This window comes from Pyrus communis, chromosome 11, assembly GCF_041283825.1.
Source record: "Pyrus communis isolate YQ-2024b chromosome 11, ASM4128382v1, whole genome shotgun sequence".
Classification (NCBI taxonomy): Eukaryota; Viridiplantae; Streptophyta; class Magnoliopsida; order Rosales; family Rosaceae; genus Pyrus; species Pyrus communis.
The window spans coordinates 102,947-112,408 of record NC_142575.1 but is presented as its reverse complement, the minus strand read 5'-3'; the positions used below and the strand labels follow the sequence as shown (position 1 = coordinate 112,408).

The following is a 9,462-nucleotide window of genomic DNA, read 5'->3' as shown; positions in this document are numbered from 1 at the left end:
AGGTTTGAAGTCTTTTAACAAGAGACCTATATTCAGTCGGATTGGAGAGAAGAGACCCACTGTGATCCAGTTTTTGGGAGCTAAGAGGTGTGCAGCAAGGCTTTGCACCCTCCATATTTGTCCTCTGGAGAAGATCAAGCAAATATTTTGTTTGATGAAGAAATATCCTTTTGGTAGACCTCTGAACTTCCAACCCTAAGAAGTAGTGTAAAAGACCAAGATCCTTCACTGGAAATCTATCACTAAGCTGTTGAATAAACTGATGACAGAGAGTAGAATTAGGCCCAGTGACGAGAATGTCATCCACATACACGAGAACTATAACCAACTGAGAACCATTCAGTACAAATAAAGAGGCATCAGAGGATGATTGGGTGAAACCAAGAGCATGCAATGCTTGAAACAGTTTATCAAACCAAGCGCGAGGCATTTGTTTTAATCCATACAAGGATTTTCTGAGCTTGCAAACATGACTGGGAAAGAAATGATCAATGAAACCAGGGGGTTGCTGCATGTAAACATCCTCTTTTAAATCACTATGAAGAAAGGCGTTGCTAATATCTAATTGGTTTAAAAACCAATTGTGTTGAACAGCAAGGGTAAGCAGAATTCGAATAGTAACCAGTTTAGCAACCGGACTAAAAGTTTCTTGAAAATCAATTCCTTCTTGCTGATGGAAGCCCTTGGCTACTAGCCGGGCTTTGTATTGATCGACAGTACCATCAGCTTTTGTCTTGATACGGAACACCCACTTGCAGCCTACTACGTTTTGAGTAGAATGAGAAGGAACTAAAGACCAAGTTCCTGTAGAAAGTAATGCATTATATTCATCTTGCATAGCAGCTCTCCAGTGAGCATACTTAGAGGCTTGTAAATAGGTGCTTGGAACAAAATCAAGAGGAACTGGGAATGGATGTTTAGTTGCTACATAAGCCTTAGGTTTGTAAATTCCTACCTTAGATCTGGTAACCATAGGATGAACATTAACAAAAATGGGAAGATGACTTGGCACAGATGGGGACACAATAGAGTTGTCAAGATGAGAAGCACCTGTAGGTGGAGATGAACTCAGCCTAGGGGAAGATAAAGATGCAACATCAGGGATAAAAGGTTGAGTATACTTGGTAAAGTAAAGATCCATTGAAGATGAGGAAACTGGAGAAACACTGTCAAATTGAGATTGATGAAGTGGCAGGGACTGAAAAGAATATGTGTCTTCATTAAAAATCACATGTCTGGAGATGTAGACTCGGTTGTCAATAGGATCAAAACATCGATAGCCTTTGTGTTAAAGACTATAGCCCAAAAACACACAATTTTTGCTCTTAGCATCCAGTTTACTATGAACATAAGGTTTGAGCCATGGGAAGCATTGACATCAAAATACTTTGAGCTTGGAATAATCCGGATGCTGATGGAAGAGAATTTCCCAATGAGACAGTGTAATACCAGAGATTAGCAGACGATTGATAAGGTATATGGCAGTAGAGAATGCTTCAACCCAAAACACATGAGGTACATGAGAGGTAACAAGTAAAGTTTAAGCTGTTTCAACAAGATGTATGTGCGTTCTCTCAGCACAACCATTTTGTTTAGGAGTATGTGGACAGCTAAATTGATGAAGTATACCATGTATACGAAGAAATGATGCAAAAGAATGACCAGTGAACTCGCCCCCTGAATCTAAACGCAGTACTTGTATTTTATTTCCAAGTAAATTTTCTACATAGTTTTTGAAGACAACAAATGTAGAAAATACATCAGATTTGGCCTTCAAAGGGAAAAACCAGCTATATTTATTAAAATCATCAACAAGAAGTAAGTAATATTGGAAACCACTACTAGATTGAACAGAAGCAGGTCCCTACACGTCACAGTGCAACAGTTGAAGACTGCGAGTTGTAGTTGAAGAAGCCACTCCAAAAGAAAGCTTGTGGTTTTTAGCTAAAGCACAGTCTAAACAGAAGAAGTCAACCGTAGATTTGCCATGCACTGGAAGCTTATTAGTAGACATAACCCTGCGAAATATTAAAGAAGAAGGATGACCTAAGCGCCGATGCCACACTTTGATAGGAGCTTTAACATTGAAGAAAGCAGAATGTAAAGCAGGATAAGAGTTATTGGAACTTTGCAATGGATAGAAACCATCTCTAACCGGTCCCCGCAAAAGCATCCTCCCCGAAATACGATTCTTGACAGTGGATCCATAAGGGTCAAGAGTCAATGAACAATCATTATCCTTAAGAAATTGATAAGCAGATAAAAGATTATGTGCCATGGAATGAACATGAAGAACATTCTACAGTTTAAAAGAATGATGAGGAGTGTGCATAGTAGAAGAACCAACATTATGAATGGATAAACCTTTACCATTTCCAATATACACTTTGTCCTCTCCAGTGTAGGGAGTGGGAGAAGAAATATTAGCAACATCATTGGTGATGTGGGATGTAGTGCCAGAATCAATTAACCAAGGCTGAGAGGATTTAGCAGAATGATGCACACACATGGCAGCAAGTTTAGCTGGAGGAATACGACCACAGATCTCGGGATTCATACGATCGAAACAGTCTATAGGCTCATGACTGGTAAAATAAAAAATTTGACAGGGTACTTTGAAGGTAAAAGAACCTTGGTGAGTTCGCAAGCCTTAATAGATCCGATTACCACGATGAGGAGTGAAATTACCACGATGATTGCGATTGGCCCGATTAGAAACAAATTGACCCCGAGGAGGCTTACCACGATTGGAGTTGTATCGAGAGGCAAATTGAAGAGGTGAAGACTGAGCAGCAAAGATAGAGGGAAGTAGGAAGTAGATGAGGCTGAGATTGCATTGAGAAAGCCTAAAATGGTTTCATTGCAGAGGCAACTGTCTTCCTTCGAGTCATAGAAAGTTCATTGGTAAGTAAAAGACTGTGGAGTTCATCAAGAGACATAGAAGACAAGCGAAGCATGATAGAATCAATGAAGGACTCAAACTCATCAGGTAAACCATGTAAAGTGGCAGGAATGAGATCACAATCGGAGACAAAAGCACCCACAGCATGTGATGAATCTGCAATTTCCTTGATTTGTTGGAGATAGACAGAGATAGAATTGGAGCCTTTCTAAACCGATTGAAGGCGTGATCCCAGGACCATGAGAGATATTTCAATGTGCCTGGAACACGAGCATATTCATCATTTGTCATTATACAAATAGATAAACACTTGAAAAAATAAATTTTCCTCAACTTGTATGATAACATATGGGTACCGTTCTCTAGAAAATCTCTTCAGGAACACGAGAGTGATCAGTGGTTGGATTTTAATCATTCATATCTTGGCATCCAAAACTGCATACCGATTTAACAACCACAACCTATTCGGGTTTTAAGAGATAAAATTCACCTTCTTCTTCTGGTTCTGGGTGCAAACAAATCGTTCAAATCCCATCATATCTTCTTCTGGTGGATTTTCGCCCGTGCTGCTTGGACAACCATCTGTCGCCTCCAAGAAAGACTCAACATATCATGTCTAACGTTTGTGGTTGTTGATATGTTGGTAAAGAAAATTGTGCCTATAATCTATTTGATGAAAAACCCATGAACCAATTTTTGGAGTGAACTCCTCTACTCTCCCGGGTGACTGGATGATTGATTTTAGAGTTAGTCTCAGTTTACTATCTTGAAGTTTTGTAGTTTTCAACATTTGGTATATGAAGTTTTTTTCATGCTAGAGTCATTCCTCAAGTCTTAATTTTGGGATAGTCTCATACATCCGTTAAGTCGTTATCTGGTGATGTGACGCATACGTGGATAATGATTGAATGACACGTGTCAAAATTTTTTAAAAATTAAAATTAAAAAATAACAATATTAAAACATTAAAAAAAAAACATTAAAATTGAAAACCTAAAACCTAAAAATGAACCCCAACATCGTCCTCTATGATGAGGATGGTGAAGCACCCAACATCGTCCAGCTCCAAAAGGTCATGGCGAGCAAGTCCAAGATCTATGTTGCAATGGATCTGGTCTGCGGCGGTGAGCTATTTCCAGAAGCTTTCTCTACTATCGATTTCTGCCACAACAATGGCGTCTACCACCAAGATCTGAAGACGTCGCCAAGGTCATGGACTCCTCCTGGTTCGAAGAATTTGTTTCTAAAATCGTACGGACAAAGCCAGGATCTGAAGCCGTCGTTTCGTCCCAATCCGGTCAGGGTACTCGATCGTAGACAACTCATTCACCGTCGCAGCCAGATCCAAGCCGTCGATCACCATCATGCCCATGTTCAACACACCGTGGAATCTTCCAGAAGGTGTACGGATTTGGATCGCCGTAATCAACGGCTATGGCAGCGAGAGGGTTGGTGAAGGAGATAATTATGACAGCGAGATAGGTGAAGGATGAGAGGGAGGCAGTGAGGAAAGTGAAGCATGTGAGTTCTCGGTGTGGTGGGTGAGTGAAAAATGGCGGCTTGGGAAGCTTTGGCAGTGGGTTGTTAGGGGGAGATGGGGGGTGGTTGGAGAAGGTGTAGGCAATAAAGAATGGAGGTTATAATAATATTTTTTTTTCAGTCTCCTTGCTGGAGAAAGGGATAGGCAAAAAAAATATTTTTGAATTTTTAATTGGGTTTATATGTCTATGTGGGGCCCACAGTGCAACATTTTTGCACAGTCATCATTCAGTAAAGTGCCATGTCACGTTTTAACAGAGCTCTTGACACAAAGACTAATGGAAGTATGAGATTGTCCCACAATTAAGACTTGAGGTATGCCTCTGAGATGAAAAAAACTTCATATACTAAATGTTGAAAACCACAAAACTTCAAGGTAGTAAACTAAGATTAACCCTTGATTTTAATTATGTTGCATTACAGGTGAAAGAGTTTTTGCAAAGAGAACGAAATCATTACAAATTATTCTTCAACACGTCAGTAAACCACCTATTAGTATAGTTTCATACCATTGATGGTGACACAAATGGAACTAGAAAGGAACTACTTATTTCGCAAATGTATTCCAAGAACATAAACTCAGCTAACAACTGATACAATGCAGAATTGACTTGCATTCTTTGCCTTGGCGGGTGACAAACAAACAAATCCCCTTCACCTCAGCCAATACATCAAAACGAAAACCAAAAATACACACGCAAGCTAAGCTAGTGGCCCTTTGTGAAATATTCACAGTGCCACTGAAAAGCCAGCCCAACACAAAATGTATTGGACTCAAATCGCTGCCTGCGAGTTGCGAGGCCATTTTAAAAAAGGGTCTCACATTCTTCATGTATGATTCATATGTTTTCTCTATAGACTATAATTAATTAGTACTGATACTTGGTAAGTTAATTAGAACTGGGATCCAGTGTAGGTTTGGCCGAAAGACCAGTTGGGAGGAGTTACATTGTTGGAGATGAGTGTGCGGCCATCACTAGTTGTGACCTTGAAAGAAAGGGATTGACTGTTAAGGTAGGAGTTGCTTTGCCAATTCTGACCCCAGTTCCGGGACATAGCCTGCCAACTGGTTTTCGAACCCTTAATAGACACACCCACCACATCACCAGCTCCACCAACATTGGTTATAAGCACCAGATTGAAGTAGGGGTGCCCATTTATTGTGAATCTGATTCCACCCTTCTTCTTGCAAGCAACCCTGCATTGCAATATTAATTGGTTTGTTAGTTAACATTAGTATTTTCATTTATCAACTGTTGTCCAGTGGCCATAAAATTTGAACTCAAGACTTCGTCTAACACAGTAAAGACTGAGTGATGCTAGACCACAGGATCAATCATGTCATGTGCTATTAGTTAGTTAAAGTTAGTATTAAATATATGCCAATTGAGGATATAATTGGTTACCTTCTGTAGTGACCAGGGACAACTCCGGCTTTGTAGGGAGCAATGTGTTGGAAAACGGGCTGTGAAAGATCAAAGTGTCGCAGTGGAGGATTGCACCAGCCTCCGGCGTCATTAGAAATACCCAAGTTTGGCGGGCAGAAGTTGGTTGCGGTTACTGTAATGGCTCCGGGTAAGCACCACATTTTGTCATTCACACAGTGAATCTCATAGCAGGCTCCACAGCTCAATCCATTATTGAACAAAGCAGTGCTTAATGCAGCTGTGTTTGTCTCATATCCCCGGCTATATAGATTCCCATAACCACAAGCACCAGCTGCACCACCACCCACCACCACCCCCCCAATTAATTCACATTATTTCACTTTTCCGAACAACCACCGTACGTGCATTCATTTTATTGATAGCACACGTGTATATAATTCTAAATATCTACCCTCTACAAGTTACAGCAGAAAATATATATATCCATGCATGTTTAATTAGTTTCTATTTTGATGGGAACAGTAAAGATTAGAAAGGTTATTGTGGGTACGTACCCATTGTCCCAGAGGCATCACTGCCTCCGTAAAAGGGCAGCATGTGCATTTGTCCACCCATTTCCAAAACCCTTGACAGTCTTCAAAATCGATACCGTAAGTAGGGCTACGATGATATACTGACATCGAAATTCCATATCCTGCCAGAAAGCGAGAAAAAAAGAAAATTAATAACATGGTTTGATGAGAAATACACGAGATAGGGATTAATTTAAATCTTGATAAACAAATGGATATTGGGAAGTAAACTAAGTTAAGAAGCTTACTGGGAGCCTTCGTAACTGATGGTGAAGTTTGACGGAGAAAGATGGAACATATATATATATATATGTATGTATGTATGTATGTATTGTTCATATGGGTACCGTTTGGTACGTGGGATGGGACGAAACAGAGTAGGACAAGGCATTCCGTCCCACGTTTGGTGCGCCTAAAACGGGTGGAACGAGCTGTTCCACGGGACGAGTTTTGGGTGAATTTTCGTTCCACCTCACCCCCTGGAACGACTCGTTCCACATCCGTGGAACACAAAATTATAACCTCTCCGTCTCCTTCTTCTTCCTCCTTGTTTCCATCCAAGGGCATCTTTGCTCCCGCTCCGTTCCGTTCCGTCCTGTCCCGTCCCATCCCGTCTCATTTCGTTCCGTCCCGTCCCGTCTGCATACCAAACGATACCTATAGATCTGGATACAGAGATGGCCGATGGGAGAAGATTAAGGACTTACGTAAATGGCCAAGTTGTAGAATATAGAAAACTAAGATGCCGACAACTCACTGGAAGTCTCAAACTAATAGAATAATGCTTAATTTATTCCACATTTCCACTAACACTATATAGGTTGATAATTAAATTAGGATGTTCACTGTGTAGTTTTGCTGAACTCTCGCTCTCTTCTAGTGTAAAAAATAACTATAATGGCAATTTTATGCCTTGCCTGGCTGTTAGTGCAGTCAAGTGGCCTTTTGACCTTCTTTAGTTCTTTTCGTATGTTTGCAAGAGAGTGGTGAACTGAACACCCCTAAAGCTCAAGTAGAGCAGTGGTGGTAATTGATGAATATTTTAAGAGAGTATTTTTGCTCACCATCATAATTATGATGTATGTTCTTTATACACCTAATCACTTGTTACGTGTCCTTTCATCTTATTATAGTTAACTTTCATATTAAATGTTACTTTTTCAATTTTGAAAATTTTTAATGATAGCTAAGTGAAATCACGTGACGGATGATTAAGTGTATGATGAGCATACATTATAGTTTATAGTGATGAGCAAAAATGCTCCCATATTTTTAGTATTACTCACTTCAAAATAATGAAGTGGCGGAAAGTCCATAGAGAGTCCCACTTTGAGAGAGTTTCCTCAGCATTTCGCTTATCGGAAATGCTTTTAAAATGACCATAAACGCTTCTAGATGATTAAAATGTTTTAAATATTATTTGGTAGCTTGAGATGAAAGCGCATCTAGTATAAATACTTACAAACGTAAGTGCTTCTATTTTTTTTTTTTTTTTTTTTTTGACAAATGATAGTATCTATACTAAGGAGATGAGGGAGCGGGCTAAGTCTTACAATGGACTTGTCATAATAATGTGGTTCTTCACCTTTAACGAAAATCGAATCTAAAACTTCTTATTTACAAATAAAAAAGAATATCATTAAATCGTAATACTAAGTGAGATAAGTCATTCTTACATAAACATTCTCAAATAAAGTCTGCCATACACTCGCACCTAACCATGTATATGCTTTATATTCGCTGCATGACAGTTTATAGTTAAAGTAGGACTTTATTTATTCGACAAGTTAAAAGGTTGCATGGTAAAAGGGGAAGTCGATCTTTCCCTCATTATCTGTATATAAATTATTTATTTTGATTCCTAAAACTGGTCTCTTCTCCTCCTTCTGGCCGTGGTGCCCGGCAGGCAAGTAATATAATTTCTTTTTCTTGAAACTTGAAAGCAATATGCTTGCCCTTGTCCGCTTCTAGGCTCTCGGTGTTACTAAGAGCAGTTCCACCAGGGAACTGATAGGTCGGTAACCAGCCAAAAAAATGATCCGGTACCCAGGCTTTTCCCTTCAACTCAGCAAATAGGCTGGCACTCAGCCCAAGCCAGGCAAGAGACCAGCTCAAAATCGACAAACCCAAATGCTGGGCCATCTAACGTCAGCTGGGGCATCGACCGTGACAACCTTCGATTCCGAGCTGCAGCATAACAGAACAACGATAAACAAACCCAGAAAGCAATCCGGCAAACCAAGAAAAACCCATATCACAATTTGCAATACCGAGCTCAAGAAATTATTTTTCTGAAAATTTGGATAGAAAAAGGCCACCTTCCAATAGAACCCTTGAGGAAGAACTGGTTTTTGTGAGATTTGTTGGCTGTTTGGTTGATTTTCTAGGAAAAACCAGCTAAGGATGGAAAAGGTGGGCCGAGGAACCTTACTACAGCTGCGGTGTTTCATTTTTCTGTGGGGAAGACCAGAAGAGTTCCTTAAATCTGAATGGGGAGAGAGAAAGAGAGAGAGAGAGAGAGAGAGAGAGAGAGATGCAGAGGAAGGTTCCAGGGGAACAGTGCGACATGGTGAGGTTTTGAGGGGGAGTGGGAGTGGTGGATTAAATGGGGTTTAACAAAATTGATAATATTTTAATAAATCAAATTATTATTTTATAATAAAAATTAATCATATTTTAATAAAATTGACTAGGTTATTTAGTTTTAGAGGTGGAGATGCTCTTGGCCTATTACTGTTCATTGTGGTCTATCACTGTTCACTGAGTGGATAAATGCGCTGAGTGCTGACGCAAAATCTTTAGGAGTGGAATTGCTCTATCAAGAATATAATGTAATAATATATTAATTAGTTCACAAGTTGGCAACAATAAGAATCACCTGCCCAACTTGCTCATGACAATAAACTATTTCTGTAAATAATATTATTAGCTTAGCCTCCATTATTTTTCTTTTTCTTTTTACTGATATTTCATCTAAATTATAAGTGAATCTGTGAAGTCATAAGCTCATAGTGTACCATTCCCTGCTAAATGTAACATTATAGCATACAAATTAATATCC

At 39.5% G+C, this 9,462-nt stretch overlaps 1 protein-coding gene across 2 annotated transcripts; it reads right to left on the bottom strand.

Annotated features, from left to right (window-relative positions):
- Window positions 1-5,335: 5,335 nt before the first annotated feature.
- Window positions 5,336-8,617, bottom strand: LOC137742381 (expansin-A15-like). 2 transcript variants are annotated; one of them, XM_088680446.1, is made up of 4 exons: window positions 8,567-8,617; window positions 6,384-6,454; window positions 5,848-6,160; window positions 5,336-5,639 (listed from the first exon to the last, which is right to left on the bottom strand). In XM_088680446.1, exons 2-4 carry the CDS (start codon window positions 6,442-6,444, stop codon window positions 5,336-5,338), a joined length of 678 nt encoding a protein of 225 aa, XP_088536572.1. In that variant the 5' UTR covers window positions 6,445-6,454; window positions 8,567-8,617. The 2 variants fall into 2 exon arrangements, with proteins under 2 accessions (XP_088536572.1, XP_088536573.1); XM_088680447.1 differs by lacking the exon at window positions 8,567-8,617 and having other exon boundaries at window positions 6,384-6,402.
- Window positions 8,618-9,462: the final 845 nt, after the last annotated feature.

What these genes read in the sequence shown, in the direction of transcription:
- LOC137742381 (XM_088680446.1), bottom strand. Translation starts at nt 6,444, where the DNA reads ATGGGTGGACAAATGCACATGCTGCCCTTTTACGGAGGCAGTGATGCC. An exon ending in TGATGCCTCTGGGACAATGG is followed by an intron (nt 6,161 to 6,383) that starts GTACGTACCCAC and finishes GTGGTGGTGCAG; the next exon opens with CTGGTGCTTGTGGTTATGGG. An exon ending in GTCCCTGGTCACTACAGAAG is followed by an intron (nt 5,640 to 5,847) that starts GTAACCAATTAT and finishes ATTGCAATGCAG; the next exon opens with GGTTGCTTGCAAGAAGAAGG.